Source organism: Dendropsophus ebraccatus, chromosome 2, assembly GCF_027789765.1.
Source record: "Dendropsophus ebraccatus isolate aDenEbr1 chromosome 2, aDenEbr1.pat, whole genome shotgun sequence".
Lineage (NCBI taxonomy): Eukaryota > Metazoa > Chordata > Amphibia > Anura > Hylidae > Dendropsophus > Dendropsophus ebraccatus.
The window spans coordinates 49,473,995-49,497,684 of NC_091455.1; the positions used below are offsets into that span (position 1 = coordinate 49,473,995).

Genomic DNA, 23,690 nt, shown 5'->3' on the forward strand with positions numbered 1-23,690 from the left:
CAGGAAGGCCACCAGTAGTGGCGCGAGAGCAAGAACCTGGTTCCTGCCACCCCTGGGTGTTCAGCCAACACAGAGCTATGAATCTCCTCCAAGACCCGGAGACGAAGATGCGGAGGTACAAACAAGCAGGAGTCTGCAGTATTTCGGGGTGCCAAGGACTGAGACTCAGCGATCTGGGTCACCAGGTCCTGTTGTAGGACAGACACCACCACACCGGGTTTTAAAATCGTATCGGGCTGGTTCATGGGAGAATTTTCTATGTCAAAACTACGAGACAGGGCGTCAGCCTTGACATTTTTGGAACCAGGCCGGTACGTGATCTCAAAGTTAAACCTTGAGAAAAACAGGGCCCACCTGGCTTGACGTGGGGTGAGACGTTTAGCACTGTCTAAGTACATCAAGTTCTTATGGTCAGTAAGCACAACCACCTTATTTTTGGCACCCTCCAGGAAGTGTCTCCACTCATCAAACGCCAACTTGATAGCCAATAATTCTCTATTGCCAATATCATAATTCCATTCGGCCTGGGAGAACTTCCTGGAGAAGTAGGCAACAGGACGAAGGTTGGTAAAAGTGCTAGATCCCTGGGATAACACTGCTCCCACACCCACCTCAGATGCGTCCACCTCCACTATGAAGGGGCGCTCAAAATCAGGCTGAGCCAGCACTGGAGCTTCTGTAAAACATTGCTGAAGTTTATCGAATGCCATGATTGCTTCTGGGGACCAGTTAACTAAGTCCGCCCCCTTCCTAGTCAAATCTGTAAGGGGTTTGGCTACCAGTGAGAAGTTTTTAATAAATTTTCGATAGTAATTTGCGAATCCCAAGAACCTTTGCAGGGCCTTCAGGTTATTGGGTCGCTCCCAGTTTTCAATGGCAGTAACTTTAAGGGGGTCCATACCAAACGAATTAGGGGTAATGTAGTAACCAAGAAACGAGACTTCCTGGATACCAAACTGGCATTTCGATAACTTGGCATACAGATTATTCTGCCTCAGAAGGTCCATTACTGTACGTACATGTAATATGTGAGAAGCCCAATCAGGTGACAAAATCAGAATATCATCCAAATAGACAACAAGGAATCATCCCAAATGTTCACGAAATACATCGTTCACAAAGTGTTGGAAGACCGACGGAGCATTACATAACCCAAAGGGCATAACAAGATACTCGAAATGGCCCTCTGGGGTATTAAAGGCGGTCTTCCACTCATCCCCCTCCCGGATCCTTATAAGATTATAAGCTCCACGTAGATCCACCTTAGAAAACCATTTGGCACCAACAATTTGGTTAAACAAATCCGGAATGAGGGGTAACGGGTGTTGATTTTTAACCGTAATTTTGTTCAACTCCCGGTAGTCAATGCAAGGCCGAAGCCCACCGTCTTTTTTGCCGACAAAAAAGAAGCCCGCCCCCAAAGGAGAGGAGGAAGGACGAATATGGCCTTTACGTAAACTATCCCTTATGTACTCTCGCATGGCCTCCCTCTCAGGACATGATAAATTAAAAATACGACCTCTAGGATATTTTACACCAGGAATTAAATCGATAGGACAATCATACGGTCTATGAGGAGGCAATACTTCTACTGCCTTTTCATCGAACACATCCGCGTAGTCAGACAGGAATTCTGGAATCTCTCCCTCCCCAGGGGAACATTCTGCCAGCGACACCGGGATACAATGGGAACTACATTCAGGACCCCACCGAGTAAGTTCCCTACTAGACCAATCAAAAACCGGGTTATGAAGTTTCAGCCAAGGCAATCCCAGAATCACATCTGATGACAAATTATGCATAAGGAGAAAATCAAGATGCTCCACATGAACAGATCCCACCTTGACTTCCAAGCGTGGGGTTATGTATCGTACGTCCCCCTGGGCAAAAGGAGCCGAGTCAGCCCCAGTAACATTCACTGGGCACCTGAGCCGGAGGGGACATACCTCTAAACCGGAAAAAAACATGGGGTTAACAAAGTTCGCTGACGACCCAGAATTGATCTGGGCGTAACCTGAAACACTCCTATTCCCTATTACCAAAGAAATAGGTAACAACAACTTATTCTTGAAGGTTACCTGTGCGCCTGAGAGACCCCCTCGATAGTCTCTCAGGCGCTGAAGTTTTCCGGCGGTGATCCGGGCCTGGACGGACACTGCCGCACCCGATGTCCTGCCTTCCCACAATACAGACATAGGTTGTTCTGTAACCGATGTGTTCGTCTGGCCTTGGCGTCGGTAGAGTCCACCTGCATCGGTTCTTCTAGTGTGGGCGTAACAGGAGGGGAAGGTTTAGGGTAGGAGCCTGGAGTCACTGGGGTTCTGGGAAGGTCTGGGGTACCTCTCTCTCTCTGCCTGTCTCTCAGACGTCGGTCAACCCTGATGGCTAACGTCATACTCTCCTCGAGTGAGTCAGGAGTGGGGTAAGCTACCAGCATGTCCTTTAGTCGGTCACTTAACCCTGCCCGGAACTGGAATCGGAGGGCTGAGTCATTCCAAGTGGAGAGGACGCTCCACTGTCTGAACTCAGAACAATATTCTTCTACGGGTCGCCTGCCCTGCCTTAACCCTGTCAGCTGACGCTCAGCATTGGCGGCACTGTCAGGGTCATCATATAGTAAACCCAAAGCCCCAAAAAACTGGTCAACTGAGAGTAATTCTAATGAAGCAGGTGGTAAGGAAAATGCCCACTCTTGAGGTGCCCCTTGGAGAAGGGATATGATAATGCCAACCCTCTGAGACTCGTCTCCTGATGAGCGGGGGCGTAATCTAAAGAACAGCTTGCACCCCTCCTTGAACACACGGAACCTCCTCTTGTCCCCCGAGAACTTATCCGGGAGCTGAACGGGTGGCTCAGGAGGTGGCGGAGGGGTCACCGTGATTTGTCAGGGTGTCGTGTTCTGATCCTGAACCCTTACAGCAAGCTCCTGCACCATGGTGTTGAACCGCTGCATTTGGTCCACGATGTTCGACATAGCGGTCCTATTGTCCATGGGGCAATGGCAGTATATATGGCTGGCTAATATGTCAGACTAACACAGACACAACCAGACAGTGGGCCCTATCTGAACCACCCACTGTCCCTGCCTAATTGCCTCAGCCGACCCTAGGCGGTCACGGACAACCACAGAGACGTTCCCTGCGCTATATACGTGATACACAAAACAATACGGACAGACAAACACAATAAGGAATAGTAAACCAGGCCGGGTCAAACCACACGGGCAACGTAGTACAAAATCAGTAATCCAAAAGAGTAGTCACAAGTCAGGCAGGAGGTCAGAAAAACGAGTCGAGCAGTAGAAGGGATAGGACGGGGAGCGCAGGAATATACAAGGGAGAGCTGGGACCAGGAATACACCTAATTAGCCAGCGCTGGGACTCAGTCTGTGCTTAGCTTTTATGCTGACCAAGAGCCCGGTCTGGATCCTCATTGGACCGGCGCTCTGATCTTCCAGGTACAGACAGGCAGAGAAACCTGTCAATCACAGCAACAACACAGGTGTAAAATCAAGACCAGGAGCTTCTCAGCTTAACTCCTGCATAGCCAGAAGCTGAGAAGCAATCGGGTGTGGCACACAAAGGAAAAACACCAGGTCCAGTTCACACAGGCTACTGCAGATTCCTGACAATGTTCAGGTTCTCATTCACAACTTTGCTTGCACCTATTCCCGCTCAGTAGCCCTCCCGTAATTTCCACTAAACAGTGATCCTCAGCCTGTTGCTTTCCAGCTGTTGCAAAACTACAGCTCTTTCCATGCTATGAAAGCTTAAGGCATGGGGCAAATAAAAATAACAGCACCATTAAAAATCAAAGGTCTCTCCATGTAATGGATAGATGTGCCTAGTCTTCAAGATAAAGAGCCATTCTGCTTTGGCTAATAGTTAAGGGTGCTGAACTTGGGGGGCTCTATCTGAGAATTTGAAAGTAGTTTCAAATTCTGCTGTCCTCTTGATGGTTGCTGGTCAGAGAAGCTTTAAAGCAACTCTGTACCCACAATCTGACCCCCCAAACCACTTGTACCTTCGGATAGCTGCTTTTAATCCAAGATCTGTCCTGCGGTCCATTTGGCAGGTGATGCAGTTATTGTCATAAAAAATTTATTTTAAAATTGCAGCTCCCTGCCCTATAGGCATATTGGTGCCCTAACTTTGCACCACCCCTCTGTCCCTCCTCCCCGCCCTCCTCATCATTAGCAATGCCCAGGCAGATTGCTTCCTATTCCCCACCTGTGTTACCACAGCACATGGGCTGGATCATTAGGACACCTGTGCAATGTTCAAACTGAAGTAAATGTTCCAGTGGCATTCCTAAGGATGAAGAGGGTGGGGAGGAGGGACGGAGGGGTGGTGCAAAGTTAGGGCACAGATATGCCCGTAGGGCACGGGGCTGCAATTTTAAAATTAATTTTTTAGGACATCAGCATCACCTGCCGAACGGACCGCAGGACAGATCTTGGATTAAAAGCAGATATCCGAAGGTACAAGTGGTTTGTGGGGGTCAGATTGTGGGTACAGAGTCGCTTTAAATGCTTACAGACACACTTTTTTTATCCATTGTCCTCAATGGACACCCTCACGAATACTAGGAAATGCTTTGTTTTCATTTCCAGATTTAGCAGTACTTGAGGCTGAACACTGGACTTTTTCCAGTCCTATTAACTTGACCATCAAATGAAGCAACAAAGTCTGGCAGCGTATCCATTATTTTATAGCAGATGCTCTGTGCAGACACAAGTGTTCCTTTTTAGAGTAGTGTTTTCTAGGTTTTGTTCTGAATTGTGAGAGTCTGAGATGTACAGTATTGTATGATTCTTTGTCTTCTTAACGTAGTACCTATGGGAAATAAACGATAAGCAAGCAAATGCAAAATTCTGATTATTTCAAGAGCTTTACATCTTAAAATGTTTTGCTCACGATATGGTAGTGATCTTGTTGAATACATACTCGCCGGTAATATCCTGGTATATGTGATTCTAAAACGACTCTCCCATTAGATGGAACATTCTAAATCTACTAAGCAAATGAAATAGTATATGTAGCGATGTGTCCTAATGTTTCTGTAATCCCAGAGTATCATATGGTCCTATACAATCTCATTAGAACAGTCTGAATAGTAGCAGTGGCACTTACATATTGTAAACTGAGGACAGGAAGGATGAAGGGGGGAGCAACACCTGGTTCACTTGTGTTAATACAGCAAAGAGCACAGATTCAATCTCGTCGGCCGTGCTTGTGCAGCTGTTCGGAGCCCTAACTATACGTCACGTGTCCACTTGTCTCCTAGTCGTTTCCCCATGAAGTTTGCATCAAGTCTGCAGGCAAGTAGCGGTGGCAGGTGGTTTAATTTAAAAATTCATCTTCCTCCCCCTGACCCCCTCCTCTTTTGTTCCATTTCCTCAATTTCCCTGAGCCACACAATTTCCGTGAGCCTTCTTGGCTATAGGTTAAGTATACTTATTTGCGAATCAGGCTCTCCTTTAATGACAGCAGCTGCGTGAACCTAGTGATCAGGCCGGCATTAAGGATCTGAACCTGTACCCCAGAGATGATTTTACAAGTCCCTCTGCCTGTGTTATGGAGGAAATCCAATTATTTGCATCTACTGAAAACCTTAAATCTGAATTTAATAAGAAGCAATGAGCTATTGTCTATAAGGATAGATAGAGAGACAGGCAGAATTCTAAGAGCGAAGCATAAGCCTGTGTTTCTGCATTGTTATCCAGTATGTTATATTGTGGATTAGTTGGCACACAATTAAAGCAGAAAATAGATTGGCTTTCTTTTATTGATAATCCTCTCCGTAGATTAAATTGCTGTAATGCCATGTGCCTGAGAAGTTTAGTGCAATATAATCTTTTAACGTTTGTTGAAATAAAATTTCTCATAAATTTAATTTTTTATTTCATAGTTTATATGTACAGTAAGTGTGTAGGAGGAAAATAATGTTTTGGATTTTTTTTATTAAATGTTGTAGCCAATAATTTATTATTTTCTAAAAATTCCCTAGAGGACAGCCATATTCTTGAAGCACACTTTCTCCATTGTCTGTACACAGCAGAATATTTGTGTGTGCCTTACGGCCGCTGCAATGGGTGAGAGCCAATGGACAGAAAAGGATCGCTAGATTACTACAGGACAAAATGGAATGCTTATAGAGACTTATCTTTTCTGTAGTCGTAATATTGCCATCATGCTTTGGGCTAGGTTCACACATACTGAAACTGAAAAAAACACAATGGGCTATGAGAAAAGGCCGCAATTTAATTGACTTCAATACAATGCATTAAAGTCAATGGAATGGCACCCACCCAATGCACACTGTTTATTAAATGATGGGCATTGTCTGCACGGACATCAAAATAATGATAATGACAATTTTTTCCGGACGTCTTTTTCAAACAGCTGACATTTTTCACCGTCCTTTCACTGTCTTTACTATTTAATTCAATAGACTTTTCAATTATAGACACACCCAAAGGCTGTCATTGCACTGATGGGCAGTCAAACAGTGAAATGAGGGACTACACAGCAGTGCTGAACTGAGCTCCAAAGGTCATTATAAAAACTGGAATACTTCAAGATTTTTTTTTTTAAACAATTTTTATTGTTTATTTAAAAAATTGCCGTTTATAGAAAAATGATAGGGTGTACAGTAACATGTGACATATTCAAAGGTAACAATATCCACTATGGGTACATCAATTTGACAAAGGGTCCATAGAAAGCAGTGGAATTAACCACAGAGGTAACGCTGTAACAGTAGCATGTTATTGCAGATAACGGAAACTTTAAAAACTAGAAAAAAAATTTTAAGATGAAAGGGAGTGTCGTCTCTTCTTTCGTTTACTTAGGTTTTGTATAGTTATTCCAATTAATGTTTGCTTGAGGTAGCAGTCAGTTACTTGGATGACCTTATGTAGTTCTTTTCTGGTATCAATGGTCATGGTGTTGGTACAATTTCCCTATGTCAAAAAGAACGGTTTAGTAAGCAAAGATTTATTTAGTTTTGCATCAGATCCATCCTAAAAACGCAGTTTTGTGTAGAACCGTACAGATTTTTAAAATATATATGTATAATCCTAAAAATAAATGACCCGATTACTTTGCCTTTCCTATATTGACAACTTTACCTCTTTCTTTGGACTCTCCGGATGTGAAGGATTTGGCTTAACATGTACATAGAAGGTGTTGCATATGAAACTCATCAGGGTGGCTCATATCCTTTTAATCTTAGTGATGTGTTTTATGTCCACCCAAGATCAAAAAATCATGCGGAAATGTTATTCTTTCTGTCTGCTTGTTAAACATTCTGTAAAGCTTTTTTCTTTTCTTTTTTTTTTTTCGGAGAAAATATAGTTACCCCTACAGCCTTTCCATGGGTAGTCACGCAGGTTTCTCAGACTTCACTGTATATATTGGCTAAAATGTCTGCCTGGAATATTTAACAATGTGGCTGAGGAGGACAGTGGGTTTACTAGTATTGCAGGAAAAAAGATTTTACTTTTACATAGTAATGTGGTTTCTTCTATATTCCAGGACTATTTTACTGATTTAATCACCAATGACAGCATTAGTTACTTCAGACAGACCAAAAGGATGTACCCACATCGGCCTATTATGATGGTCATAAGCCATGCTGCACCACATGGGCCGGAGGATTCTGCACCACAATTTTCAGAGCTCTTCCCAAATGCCTCCCAGCATATGTGAGTAGTAATCTGTTCTGCAGTTAAAAAGACAAAAAAAAAAAACTGGGAATTAAATGTGTCCACGTATCCAAAAATGATCATTTTGTGTTTTTTTTTTCTTTCCTGGAAAATGAACTGTCCAAACTGAATGACAAGATTTTGGCCTACTGCAGTCCGCCTCTACATAAATCCCCGTAGCACCGGAGATGCGGGGACATTTATAAGTCCGGCGTAAAAAACGCCGGACTTAATAAATGGCCCCCTCTGTCTTGCTGAACATGATGGCAGCAAAAATTAACATTACTAAGTTTCAAGGGCTTTTATTTACTGTTATTTACATCGTAAACTTGCTTAGTGCCGGTTCTGCTATTTCTATTACCCTCATATATCTCTGCCTTTAGGGTTCACTTGATAGTGTTCAATCTGTCATTGGAAACCTTTAAAAAAAAAAAACTGTTTGCTGCTTCTTTACACCTCCCTTATGAGAGGGTAAAAACTTTTTGCTGTGTATTCTTGTGACAGATAAAAATGACTCAAATGTCATTGGCTTAAAAAGCAGGAAAGAAATAAAAATATTTTCCAAGAACATTTGTCCAAGTGATAATATACTTGGAATAATCCTGCAGGGGTGTAACTGGTTCAAGGTTCCAGAAGATGTTCCCTCCAGATTGTTAAAGCAAAGATGTCTGTAAGATATTCAGTTCCAATTTTCTTATTAACTTCATTTTTTTATTTTTCATTTTTTTTTCTAAAAAGAGAATGTTCTCAGCACACGGATAACAACCACAAAGTAAATTCACAAAATGTCCAAAACTTTTTTTCTTAGTTTAATAAAAAAAAAAACAATTTAGAATTGTTCGTATTATATTTTTCATGTTGCCGTGATGAAATGTTGAAGTAATTACATAATCCATATGGGATTTATTATTCAGTAGTAAGGAGTATGAAATTATATAGACCGAAGAGCCACAACGTTGCAACCATTAAATAACATTGATTACATAACAATGGCAGGAAGCATCAGTCATCAAGCAAACCGACTAATTTTGATTCCTTGATTCCAAAGCACTGTATAAATAAGGGTTAAAAGACTGGCCTTAGGGGGGTTTATAATGGCAGGGCATGGGGGAAGGGACAACAAATGGAGTAACTTACCTCTCCACATGCTGTTGCTCCGCCATCTGACCTGCCCCGGAACCCCCACAGGCTCCAGGATCTCCTCTGCTGCCAATGCGTTGACCCAGCTGATTAACAGCCCTCCTAGCTAGTCAATGACTAGGGCGTCACACTGCTTCAATCACTGATTGGCTGAGCAGCCTGTTCATTAGCCGGGTCGGGCATTTGTCATGACGACTGTGGGGGGGAAATGGCTTTTGGTAGGGGATCCGGACCTTCTAGCATGGCGATTCGCGGGCATGAGGGGAGGTTAGTACTTGTTCCCTATCATTTGCCGGATTTAAAAAGAAAAAAATCTACGGACTTCCTTTTTAACATACAGAATTTACACACAAAGAAAGTAACATAAAATCCAATAAAAAACAGCATAAATAAAGTGAATGAATCTACAATTCTGAAAGTTTGTTTGTTAAAAGTAGGAAAAGTGAGCAGGTGTAAGGATCGTAGTGACTATGATAGCTGGTGAAACCGGAAGGACAACTGGTGAACCAGCCCATTGATGTGCGTGAGAAGTAATGGCTAGCCGGACTAGTCCAATCTTGCATAAAAGCTACTATAGCACAAATAGTTTAAAAATTAAGAAAAAAAAGTAAATGCTGGCTAGGATAGAAAGATATGAGAACATGAAGTGCATCATGGCTTCTGTACATAGGGCTGTAAAGGCACAGACCAGTTACAAGCCACATACGAGTGGGTGGATCGGTGCACGAAGGAGTAAAGTGACACTCCCAGTCCATCAAAATCCCTAATTTGCATATTTATAGTACACAGGACAGATATGACAAAGGTAACATGATAATCAGTGTATTATGCCCTATTAGCCCATATAAGTAGGTTACCATAGTCTAGGTCTAACCTGGTGATAGTCGTACAGCATTACTGATCATGGATAGATGTCATGAATCAGTAGAGTCCTATTAGACTTAGTTATTTTTCGTTTTTACCGATATAAATGATCACAAACGAGCGCTTTAGGGAACAAATAGAAAGTCATTAGTTACCATCATCATTATGATTGTTACTGCAGTCATTTACTCTTTGTATGAACGAACAAACTGTGTACGTCCACCTAAAGATTAGTGAACCATTAAAGCGACCCTGTACCCACAATCTGTCCCCTCCCAAACCACTTGTACCTCGGATAGCTGCTTTTAATTTACGATCTGTCCTGGGGTTTGTTCGGCAGGGGATGCAGTTATTGTCATAAAAACTACTTTTAATCCAGCAGCGCTGTGTCTGACGGCCGGGGGATTTGTATATGCATTAGGCTGGCACACCCTCTCCGTCCTTCCTCCCCACCCTCCTCATCATTAGGAATGATCCAGGAACATTTACTGCTGTTTGAGCTTTGCACAGGTGTATTAACGATCCAGCCCATGTTTATTATACACACAGGTGGGGAATAGGAAGCAATTTGCCTGGAGCATTCCTAATGATGAACAATTTTTTTGTTAGTCTTTTGATTGTTGCCTGCATACACCCATGAAGATTATCACTTAAATTTGAATGATATAACGATTTTTTTGCACGGTAATCGCCGCATGTAATAGGGACGTTAAATAAGTGACATCTTTCAGTAAGTAACTTCTGGCCTTATAAGAAATGTACAATGTGTAGTCTATCAAAAGAAATACAGTGAATGCAGTCTTGTGACCATCTTTGTAAGTACTTTTTGCATGACTATAATCTAAATTTCATTTTTCAGCTTAGCACTAAAAACATTTTTATTTTTACATTTTCATCTAATTCATCAAGTTAATTAATGGACATTGATCTAATGAAATGAGTTATGTAACTTCCAAGGCTCGTCTGCTTTACTGCATTTACTGTATAAATCATCTCTACTTGGAAAATGTTGTCTTCCAAGAAATGTCATATTTCCCAGAAATTATAGATAGAAATGTTTATTAAATCAACTGTAGTTATAATTGACAGGGGGCTGATCTGAGTTTCCTGGAGAAGATGACTTGCAGAACCATAGTCTGATTTATGGTTTTCAACAGAACTGAATATGATGAAATCTCTGGTCTGAGAATTTCCAGTCTGTGACTCGTACAGATTGTACATCTATAGACATACTGTACATATACACTTAGATAAAGTGCGGAATAAGCACCATATTAGCCAGTTTCGGTAGCCATTGTCCACTCGCTTAATATGCAATAAGATGTCAAGTTTGGGGATGAATAGATGCAGGTGAAGGAGTCAGACTTCTGAATTTTGATAGGTTCCCTACAATAATTTAATGTTGCATAGAAAATTACTTCTACTTCCAGCTAATGGCTAAAGTAATTACAACAGTCGAGATGACCAAACCTCAAGTAAGCTCTGGTTCACCCAATCCATAACTCATAGCATTTAATCACGGTTGGCTGCAGAAGTTGAATGCAGACCTAAAGTTGTCTATAAAACATGGATACAGCTATACTATATCCAACTTCAGCGACCAGCAATCTAATTCATAGAGTTCTGGTTTGGGCGAACCTGAGTAAGCTCGAGGTTCACTCAACTCTTACAACAATACAATCCTAATGCACTAGAGTTATAGCAGTCACCATCTTTATTGGTGGAGCACTATGCTATTGGCATGGCACACAACACATATACATATACTTTATTCATCTTTTGTATTGTGTGTTTTTTGCTCCACAGAACTCCAAGCTATAACTATGCACCAAATATGGACAAACATTGGATCATGCAGTATACTGGGGCCATGCTACCAATCCACATGGAGTTTACTAATGTGCTTCACAGGAAGAGATTGCAGACACTTATGTCTGTGGATGATTCCATGGAGAAGGTTTGTTGTTGTCCTCCTTTCTTTATTTCTGTTTTGTTCATGGTTTGTCTATACTAAAATAGTCTTTTATATCTGTATAATTGAGGATCTCTAGATGATTCTCAATTATAACCCAAGAGTCAGTGTTAGTTTTTTTTGTTTATTTTTTTTACCTTCTTTGGAGACACCAATTTTGTGTTTTTGAAATAACGTCTGATTGTCTTTACTTGTTCTAGTTATACAACATGCTGGTTGAAACTGGAGAGCTGGACAACACTTATATAATCTATACAGCCGACCATGGTTACCACATAGGACAGTTTGGCCTTGTGAAAGGAAAGTCCATGCCATACGACTTTGACATTCGAGTCCCTTTCTTTGTTCGTGGTCCAAATGTGGAGCCTGGATCAATGTAGGTTCTTTCTGGTTTACAATTATTGTCTATTATCTTTCATATGTCTCCAGATTACATGACTGTGTGTCCTTCATACACCCTGATGTGCCATCTTTACGTCAATCTACTTTATGAACTTGTTTAGACAAAAATAACCATATGACCCCATAGAAAAACCTACAAGGGCCCCCACCGTCATCAACAAGTTTCGCGTATGTCCAGCTCATTATGGTCTTCCTAATAGGTTATAAATAGTAAGGCCTGGGAGCCTACAGTGTAGACATAGCTGAGATTTGTATACCATAATGTGGAGGTTGAAAATACTGTACAAAGAGCTTTAGTTCTATTACTGGGGATGTTCTCCAGAGACTGTGCCTAACACAAGCCTACTGAGGATTCTGTTTGTTTCTTCTGTCTCTGGCTGAGACAAAACTTTACTAATTCTATATCATTTGTGGTCTCAGGAACACATAACATTTACTATGGGAACATCTACAAATCCCTCTAATATAAAAGAGGGCTTGTGTTGACTGGAGTCTTTAAGGTTTGCATAGATATTTCTTGTAAGATCCCGAGAACTTAATCAGGACCCGACGGCAATAAAACATCTGTTGGGTTACACATTCTACACACTTCATGGCTTTCTCCTATTTACTCACATTGTTTCCTTCGAGATAAGAAGTCATGGAGGTGATTGCTTCCATTTTTATCTTTATAGCCTTCTTGGCCCAGTGTTCCTTAACAAATTATCCACTTATATACTAAAGCCCTGATGAACCCAGCATACTGTATATAAGATATATTCCATGGGGGCTTTGTTTACATTGATTCCAGATGTTCATAGGACAAGAAACCAGAACATGTATTGATATATTAGCCTTCTGGTTATAATAGAACAGCGTTATAAAAATGACTGCTTAAAAAGAATATTGCAGCATGTGATGGTTGATTCATTGAACAAGTTCAAGAGGGTCCTGGGATGCTTTTCCTAATATAATGCAATAATAAAAATGACGGTTGCTGAATTTCTGGAGAGGAGGCATTGATCCGGGGATTTACTCCGATTGTCAAATTTGGAGTCAGTAGGAAAATGTTACTCTAGAAACGGTCTTTTGCCTTCTTCTGGATCAACATATAAAAGTTTTACTGTAGGTTGGACATAATTTCAACTTATTTCAACTGTATCAACTCTATATATAACTATATTTTAATAATATACCTAATTTTTGTTCTGTTTCTGCAGTGTGCCTCAGATTGTCCTCAATTTGGATATTGCCCCCACTATTTTGGATATTGCAGGATTGGATACTCCTCCAGACATGGATGGAAAGTCTGTCCTTTCTTTAATGGATATAGAGAGACCAGGAAATAGGTAGATTTTTTTTAAGTTTAATATGTACGTCCATGATAAAGGGCTCAGTAGATTAAAGCAAATGTACCATCAGGTACATTCGCTTTAAGTGTTGCACATAAATAGAACAGCGCCGGCGCGGGTATGCTGGGGACCGGGCCGCAGTTCAAAAAAAGGACTGTGGCACCGGCTTCTCCATGCCGGAGCCATTCTGTTCATGTGCAACTCTTAAATTTAATGTACCTGATGGTACATTCGCTTTAAGCAGAACACCTGGGCCCTAATGCAAAAAGATAGCCCCCAGCTACCTTGTGATGTTTGTGTCTTATAAACGGTACAGAAGGCGCTGTGGCACTCTAAAGTGCAATAGGTGCAAGAATAGGATATTAGGTGAAGAGACTCTGCACACTGAGAACTGAGGGGGTTATCCAGGCTTCTAAAAACATGGGTGTTTACCTTCCAGAAACAGCACCACTTTTGCACTCAGGTTGATTATTATTTTACAACTAAGTTCCATTGAAGTTAATGGAGCTGAATTGTAATTCTACACACAACCTGAGGACAGGTTTTTGCAAGAAAATAGCTGTGTTTTTTCTAATCCTGGATAACCCTTTAGGCCAGGAGAAGTGTGCAGTTTCACAATGCTGAATATCTTTATTTTTTTTTTTTAAATGCCTTGGTGGTGCATTGCATAACCTTACACAAAGTAATGCTTGTCCAGAAGGAAGATCGCTTTCTTGTGCCATGTATTTGAGGTGGTGTCCCTACAAAAAAACTTTTAACCTACTTTGCTGTAGAAGAACATTTCATAATGCATTAGTATAATTTCTGGCCTAAATACAGTGTATATACATTGTGGAGAACTAGTTCTTATCCCTACAATCCTGTCTTTTATCTTTATCTTTTAGATTTCGGACAAATAAAAAACCCAAGATCTGGAGAGATACATTCCTGGTGGAACGGGGGTAAGGATGTATTTATTTTTATGCAATGACTGAAATTCATCTAACATGTCTGAGCAATATAAACATGTGTCATGAAGTAATAGTACATTTGGCACAAGTTCAGCCTGTAGCGTTCATCTCCTTTCTTCTTCTCTGTCTGTGCTATGCATGGTCGGGGCGGGTAACACTGAACATCACATTCCAACTATGGATCAACTACATATGATTAGATCGGCTAATAAACAGAATATAGCAAATACCAGGGGATCCCTTGACTCTAATCAATAGAAAATTCTGCAGGTATAAGTACTAGAATTTTTCTTTAGTTCATTAAAGCAAATGTATCATCAGTTACATTGCTTTAAATTTTTTACATAAGTGGATGAGCGCTGGCTTGGAGATGCCGGGGGTCGGGTCCTTTTTTTAACTAGCACCGGGTTCCCACATACCATGCAAGTCTATTCCCGGACACCGGCCCAGCATGAAGCTTTGGGGGCAGCCCTCCCAGTATGACAATCTCCCCTTCCCTTTGTCACAGAGGGGAGGGGGTTTCGGCACACTGGGGACCGACTGGCTCGCCCCCAGTGCTTCATGCTGGGCCAGCGCCTGGGAAAAGACTGGCGCTATGTGCAGGAATCAGTTAAAAAAAAGGACCACGGCATCAGCATCCCTGCACCAGCACTCATCCACTCATGAAGAAAATTTAAAACAATGTACCTGATGGTATGTTCACTTTAAGATAATCTGTATTCTGTACAGACTGAGGCTATTTAATTCACCATCACCACGATACAGATGTTGTTGTCAGATAAATAAATGTTGCACATTAAGGTGGAGAAAGCAGAATATGTAATTGATGTAATTCCATTCGCAGTGCCAAAACTTAACACAGAAATACAATCTGGGCATATGCCAGCATTGCTTTAGGTTTAGTTTAATATCTTAGTTACCACTTTTACCGCCCTTCCCTTGGATATAATCACACAATGATGTCTATAAATACAGGCTCAACGTGATCGGTAGGCCCCTACCCTGCAGGTCCATAGAGAAACATTTGGTCTCCTTGACAAACAAACATTCTCATGGTTATGGTTCCAAAGGGGTCGTCATCCTTCACATACACTTATATTCCATCCATTCAAAGGATTATTTTTACACACTGGCTTTAAAGAAAATACATATTTTAAGCAAAATGAGTCTCAGCCCTTTTTAGATATTCTTTCAGACATTGCTAAAATGGGGGCTGTAGCAAATCACAGTTATACCAAAACAAGACCCATGCACTTAAAGGGCTTATCCAGGATTCAAAAAATGTAGGTGCTTTCTTTCAAAAACAGCACCATGTCTGTCCTCAGGTTATATATGGTATTATGACTCTGTTCCATTCACTGAGCTGAAAAACCCACACCCAAACTGAGGACAGGAGAGGTGCAGCTATGTTTGTCTAATTCTGCATAACCAACCCGGTACATGGCTTCGGGTTTCTTACAGTAACTGCACTGGCGCAGTCCATTTTTTGAACTGCCGCCAGGTTCCCGCGCATGGCACTGGTCTATTCCCAAGCACCGGCCGTTCAGCCCCCAGTGTGACAATCTCCTCCCCCCTCTGTGACGTGGCTCTATTGATTCTAATGAAACCACGTTACAGAGGGAGGGGGGTTCGCCATACTGGGGGCCAGCGGGCCTGCCCCAGTGCTCCAGGATGGGCCCATGGTCGGGAATACACTGGAGCTGAGCTTGGGAACCAGGCGGCGGTTCAAAAAAGGTCCGCACAACCGGGGGATCTGTTAATGTAAAAAAAACAAAGCAATCTACCTGGTGGTACATTTGCTTTAAATTAAACTGAATTTAATTAATTCAAAAAGGCAGTTCTTTTCCCCATCAAATTTCATTGATGTGTTAAATGTCTTAAAATGAGGTCCACGCGAGTGAGAATACAGATAAATACATAGAAATTATTGTGATGCATAGATTTGCCAGGTCCTTGCTATGATGTCAATACGCCCTAGCAGGACATGTGTATAGGGACTCATTGTGAGTCGAAATGTCGTATTGCTTGTGAGCACAACAAAGTTTTGAAGGCTTTTTGGAAGATTGGATGCTGTTGGACTTTCTTGTTGTTCATGTGTATAGGGACTGTCATTATGAGACTGTTCCATACACACACCCTGTTCTGCCATATTGTGTAACATGCCTAGCACATCTGGGTGCTGTATACAGGAGCCTTGTAAGTTCCCTGTAACTCATTCACCCAAGCTTTTTTTTATTTTTAACTATTGTTTTCTTTTCAACTTAACAGAAAGTTTATCAGAAAGAAAGAAGAACCAAACAAGTCAACTCCCCAGTCGAATCACTTGCCAAAGTATGAGCGTGTGAAGGAGTTGTGCCAGCAGGCTCGATACCAGACTGCGTGTGAGCAGCCGGGCCAGGTAAGGAGAACATTCTTCATTTTCACTCCCTTTACTTGTTGGCAATCATGAGGGTGTATAATGGAAAAATGAAATATTTCTTATATAACAATGGGGTAATATACATATGTATATATGCACATGTTCTTGTCATGGCCTCATGAATTCCTTCAGGTAGTCTAGTAGAAAGAACTTCCCATGAAATAAGTCAAAGCGTGTACTTTGGACATTAGATTGATTGTGAGTCTGGAGGACTGTTGTTAAAAAGTATCTGGCATAAATGATGGATAATAACTACTTAGACAAACTTTAGAGAAGGTCACTCATTTGACATTCACCGGGTAGCCATTTGCAGTGTATGTATTAAGTTCTGCGGAAGTCATGATAAATGTTACTCCAAAGGGTAGTTAAAAGGTCAAAACATGGTTCTGCTACATGAAAAGAGACCATACTAGAACGTCTACTCTACACCAACCTGTTTTATGCACACTACTTGCAGAGTAGGATAAACTCACCCGACTGGCTGTAGCTGCTAGTAAGTGGTTTTGCAGATACACAGGGTGAAGGGCATATATATCATGGAGTCAGCCCAGTCAACTGCTATTGGGTTCATTAGTATGTAAGAAACCAGGTGCACATAGAGACATCACGTACGAGTGTGGTTTGGCCAACACATGATAATCGGGATATATACCTGCCCCCTCCCATCTTGGAAAGTATAGTTCTGAGGTGTGGGAAGAGAGGAAGTAAAAGCTGGGGAGCAGAGAGTATCAGCCAGATTTGGCTCCCTAGACAACCATTTAGGTGTCCATACAATTCAGACAAAAGTTGAAAGAACCGTCCAACTTCAGCAAGTTTGGCTGGCTGGCTGTCTAAAGTATATGGCACAGGAGAGAAGGATTAGAAATTTAGGATTTTAGCTGTCTGACCCTATTGTTCTAGACAAGATAAACAAAGGCAATTTGGCTGGGGCTTTAAAATGAACGTTCAACAGACTTTGATGCTCATCGGGTGGTCAGGAAAGATGGCTATTGAAGGTGTATGGCCTTTATTCCTCTTTACTATCAGTTGTAAAAGTGCACAATGGCTGCAACGCTGGCAAACATGAAAATGAGATGATAAGGCTGCCTTTATGGAAATGAGCGACCAGTGCTTTGGGTATGGTGGCAAAGCCAGAACCAAACGGGGCCTCCTAAGAATTCTTATTCTAAACAGAACACTCTAAGGGGTTAAAGACCACATGGGCACAGGACTATGGCATATAAACATGTTGGGTGCTTTGTTGTAATTAGTTTTTAATACGTATTTACAATACAAGAAAGAAAGTTCATATTAGGAAAATCAATGTGCAGAAAGATGCTACTATGCTACTCATTTGCTGTCAATGCACAAATAAACAAACCGGCTCCATTACCGAAGGAGCTCCTGTCTGCAAATGACCATGTAAACCAATGGTTGCCCACTTTGGTAGATACTTGTCCTGTACCAGGATTGTTACATTACAAAACGACATTCTCATTAGATTTCTTCATTCTTCTCTGAAAACATTACAGATAATGATTTTCGGTATAAGGCCCCTTCGTGCTTGTTCTTTTGATCTTGGAACAATCTATGTTCGGAAATGTAACCTCTAGTGAATAACACTTATTGAAAAGAGTTGCTAACAGTGGCATCTAATTTCAGATTGTTGTAATTTCTGACATATACCATTATTAATATGTCTAACTTATCCTTGTTCTTATAAATTCTTGTGCAGATTAACATAGGATTGCATTCCAGTGGCCAATCGTAAGCTTATTGCAGATCCCAAATCTCCCAGCAAAGAATTTCCTACTTGCTACACAAATGATTAGTTGTTAATCTCTGTAAAAGTGCACAGCGAGCAGTTTCTTCATAAACCTGTAGGCTGCTGAGCCCAGGTTTCCTCTAAGGATTGTTTTTGCCCTCCACCTGCTGACTGAGTCTTACTGTATAAGCACTGGCACATTATTCTGGATACAATACCTTTACAGTAAAGTCTAAAATTCCTAGTATTAATATATGTAGTGTGTGTATCTCTTTATGGGCAGTCCATGAGACTTATATGGCCATTGTGAGATATATTAGCTGCTCATAAAGTCACCTGTGCAAATCTACGCCAGGAAAGGAAAGAAAACCCCTCTTTATGGGGTATGGAGTATGGTCTCTATGTGCTCCACTGTCTAAAGCCCTGTCAGGTCAGCGCTCGCTTGCTTCTCGTTCGCTGCCGCCGCGAGTGAGAGCCGCGGGGGGGGGGGGGCAGGGAGCTGCTGGGGGGCTGCCCGGGTGATCGCTAGCTTGTCGGGCAGCCCATGGAAAATAACGGCGGGCTGCTGCTGCCGCTCCTATTACACGGAGAGACGACAGCAGACCGCTGCTACCCTCATCATTGAACTTTCAATGAAAAAAAAAACATCAGCCGACATTGTGCATGTCAGCTGATTCTATCTTTAACTGCCCTGACACCCCACAACTGCTGCGCCATCACTCCTGGTGCCACTACTGCCACTACTACTTGGTTCCTGCTGAAACATCATCCAATCTGAAAGTGCCCACTTAGCCAATCACTGATCGAGGTGGGACAGGTCTGTGGCCAGTGTTCAGCTGAGACAAAGACATGTCACCAGAACCCAGGACGTAGATGTGACATGCGGGAACCAGAAGCGTTGATGTGGGGGCTATGGGTAGGTAAGTTTTACCAATTTATTTTAAATTTCCCCAAAATTTGATTATTAATACTATTTTTGTCCTCCAAACAACCCCTATAACTATTAATTAGAGAGTAGCCACATATAGTAAGTCTCACTCGGGAAGACTGGGCATATCCAGGCCTTCCCATTGATCTCACTGGGAAATGTATAATACATCATACCTCCTTTGGTGGCACTGCAAGAAAACGGAACATTTTGCTTCTGGCTTTAGTTAGAGTTATAGTCTAAAGACTCTTCTAAGCGGTAGATTTATCCTAGTGTCTACCAGGGTAATACGGATTTAACAGATTGAATTTCAAACAATGGATAATAATTAAAAGTTTCAGACAAATGCACCATAAAAATACCATGGTGAACTAAAAGAAGGGGTCAAGAAAAATGGCTGGGCAACAAAAATATATGTTCAGCACCAACCAATTTTAAGTGCAATAAAACCAGAACACTGGCACAAGGAGACTTTCTAGCTTTGCTCTGCTACGCTGTATTGGTTTTCTGGATTTTACACAAAGCTTGCAGTCTAAGTAGAGTTTCCATCCTGAAGAGAAACGTGGTCTTTCTAACAATTCTGACAAAAACTAATGCAGTCTGGTTTGGCTCAGCCATCTGATTTTCTCATAAAATAAACATCTTTCCAACCATACATTTGTAAACTTCCAGTCTATGGCCAGCTGTGGATTCTGCATAAAACCACACACGTCTGGGATTGAGAGGTGGAGGTGTCAGATGTTGAAGCAGATACTGACAGTCAAATACCAGACAAATATTCCGGTATTATCACAACTGTGATTTATCCCACAAGGGAGAGACTGTCTCTGATCAGTTCACTGCCTCTCTATAGCTGCTACCGAATAAAGTACAAAAAAAGTATAAAGTACGGTGAACACATGAGCTCGTTTTACACTTTGTACCCTGTACGATCCCAGCTTTTTGCTTTTTAATAAAAAATAACCAACCATGTGTTTGTTAGATTTCTGCCATTTCAAATCTTAAAGGGAATGTGTCATCAGAAGATGAACTTTTGTTCAAATCAAGTTTTTATTTTTTTATGTTTAAACATATTTTTTGTAAGATTTTTTTGGTGCTTTTTATAAATTTTACAATCAATATGAATTTTTGCTGTATCCAGTCTTACCACTAAGCCTAAAACTAAACTGAGACTTCGTATTCCGTCTAGGATGATAAGAGGGAGGCTACTGGAAAGTGATGTCTACAATATTACAGTGAAAGGTGATGCCGGTAGATAGATGATAAAATATAGGAAGCTCACAGCTCAGCCTCCCCCTTTTTTGCTAGGGTCACTGACCTCACCCACCAAGTAGCGGATTATAATAGGTCTGTTTTGGGTGGTGATCTGGGGCCCTGAGCTCCTGGGGGCCCATGGCCACCCAAACAGACTTATACTTTCAGTGGTATATTGTCTCCTGGCTACAGTTCTGATTTGATGTGCAACAAAATCTATCTCATATCTATGAGCACCACACTACTGCTGCCATAGTTACAGTGGGTTGGGGGCCCAAGCTTGCCTGGGGGCCTGCACTCACCTTTTCCCATTCATGTCTATTGCTGCCTATGTCCATGAGGCTTGCTATATACAACTCAGGCAAGATGGATGCCCTCATAACAATGTATAAAAAAATGACAACAGTATAATAGTAAAAAAAAAGAAAATAGAAACAATACTTTTTTTTGTTTTTGTTTTTTTGTTCTGTTACATCTTCTTGTATTATAGAAATGTGCGGCTGGCGGATTATAAGCAAAGGGCTACAAGAACAATCTAGTGGATAAACTCTGTAAGTGAGCGCCAGTCTCTTAGATCATCACTCGTTTACAGCACCGCTCATTTACTACAGCCTTTAAAGTTGCAGTTGAAATAGGTCACATGACTCCATTACTAGATTGTAAAAAAACAAGTAAGGTCATGCCTGATTTGTATGCATAACTAATTGCGGTAAAATAAAAAGAAATCCTAGCATGTGGGGTGAGACAGTATATGAAAAGCTTTTATGGGGATGGTGGGGTTAGTGTATACGTGGTAATTTCTATGTTCTACGACACTCGGTCCTATTTCCTTTACTGTACTTAGATGCTATTATATATAACTAAACTAAAAGTACACCCTTGGGAGGACACGGAGCCAAGAAAAGAAAGTAATAAATTAACCAAGAAAGGAAACAATTGACTAAAACCGCTATAATGGGGCTGAGATTTCCAACTACATTAAGCTCAGAGGTATACCTGGCCTACTGCACATTCTGGATTCTAGAATTTGGAGAAAGGTCGTTGACTCAAGGGTCTATTCCGATTTGGAGTTAAAAGAAAATTGCATTCTACCTCATGGGATTTTATTTCTTCCTTTAGATAAACACTGCTGGGTAATAAGCTTGCTTCTCGTTCCCTTCTCACTGCTGACGCAATTACATGCACCGACAGTGACCAAGTGCGGGGGAGGGAGGGCACAGAGAGCTGCAGGAGGGGCCTATAGAAGATAGTGGCAGCCTGCTGCTCCTATTATTACTCGGAGCGACTGCAGCTCCGTTTTTATTGGTCTGGGTCTGAGTGTTTAGACCAAGTGTTCTTATCTATGAGACCTGGATGGCCCTATAGACTTGACTGGGTGTCCATCCAGGTCAGGTACACAATGCCGGGAGTGAACGTACTAAACATATACTGTACTTCTCCTGGCTTGTTTTCCCGATTGGTCACAGTCTAAACACTCTGACTCCACCCGCTGAAAACCTTTTGATATTTCTCAAATATCAAAAGTTGTTTTTTGTTTTTTTATTAAATGCTTTTAAGGAATTTAATTAGCAAAAGTTGCTATTCAATAAGAGTATATTTCGGAGTCATTGTACTTTCAGGCAAAGTTGTCGGGCTCTGACTGTATTCCCATCAATATAAGGAGTTTGTGTTAGATAACAATCTTCTAAGATATATATGAAAAATACCTCCTAAATCGATATCCATATGGAATATATGGATATATGTTTGTGTAAAGTCAAGATTTATAATCTAGGGAAAAACATTCTCCTAGACATGGGTGTCCTGTTCACGTCTGTCAGTGAAATTGGAATGCATTTTTAGGATAAAGGGAGCTGTCCCGTTGGGATCAAGATGGATGTGACAGGGACAAATTAGGTAAAACACATGTGTAGCCATGACTATGGTTTCCTTTATATGAGAACGCGTGTGACATAAGGTCAAATTGTTACATATCGTCCTGACAGCTGTTCCATTGACATTGTGTTCTAACTATTACTGGAGCTCAATAAATAAAAGGATGTGAATATTAATTTCTTGACTATTGGCAGAAGTTTTCCTTGTGTTGTGAATAGTTCACTTTCCTTTAATAAACTGTTATACAAAAACTCACTCTGCGTCATTCCCAGAGCTGGGTTAAGTTTAGATAAGACGGACCGCTTCCTGTTTACTGCCAGTTAACCCCCCTTTTGAGGTGTATGTACGGATGAGGCATGAAGATCCCATGCTGACTCATTTTCACCACTGTCCAGCAGACATCTATTTACTTGACACTGTACATTTTTGAGAACCGCATCGATTTAATTACTCGGCTTCCAGAAAGTGTGTGTTTTCTTTTGCATCAGCTGCCACCGACCTCTTGTAAAATGGAGAATAAAAGATGTCATTAGTAACCGATTCTCAGCAGACAGAATGTCGGGCATGTTAAAGCGTCCATCACGGAAATGGATCAGCTGTTGAGTTGACTGTTCCTGTGCTAAACAGTGGTCATAAATATATCATGGCTGCCCGACAGTTGATCTGAAGGAGGTAACACAATACTGAGGCTGAAAAGATACTTCATCTGGTCTAGTGTATAGTAAACTGAGATTCCCACCCTAACATCCCAATGTCTATGTAGGAAAATAGTAGAAGTGCAGAATAGTACTACATACCATACAACCATATCATCCCAGTGGTGACATTTTCACTTATAGCTTTTGTTGTTGTTTGTGTTTTGTGTATATATATATGTGTGTGTGTGTGTGTGTGTGTGTGTGTGTGTGTGTGTATGTATATATATATATATCTCTGTGGATCTCTGTGTCTCCGACTTAGATCACACAGATGGCTCCTGTATACCTGTATGACCGTTGGCCTGTATACCGTACATCGGCTGGACACTGCTTAAAGTGTAACTGTCATATTTTTTTTTATTGCAGAAATCAGTAGTATAAGCGATTTTAAGAAACTCTGTAATA

General features: G+C 41.3%; 1 protein-coding gene across 2 annotated transcripts in view; it reads left to right on the forward strand.

Annotated features, from left to right (window-relative positions):
* Positions 1-23,690, forward strand: part of SULF1 (sulfatase 1) — a 100,817-nt gene that overhangs the window by 54,254 nt on the left and 22,873 nt on the right. For both annotated transcript variants that reach the window (XM_069957493.1, XM_069957494.1), the window contains exons 6-11: positions 7,539-7,708; positions 11,519-11,669; positions 11,885-12,060; positions 13,286-13,414; positions 14,302-14,358; positions 16,636-16,765. In XM_069957493.1, the coding sequence (XP_069813594.1) occupies positions 7,539-7,708; positions 11,519-11,669; positions 11,885-12,060; positions 13,286-13,414; positions 14,302-14,358; positions 16,636-16,765 (813 nt within the window). The remainder of the gene's footprint in view (positions 1-7,538; positions 7,709-11,518; positions 11,670-11,884; positions 12,061-13,285; positions 13,415-14,301; positions 14,359-16,635; positions 16,766-23,690) is intronic.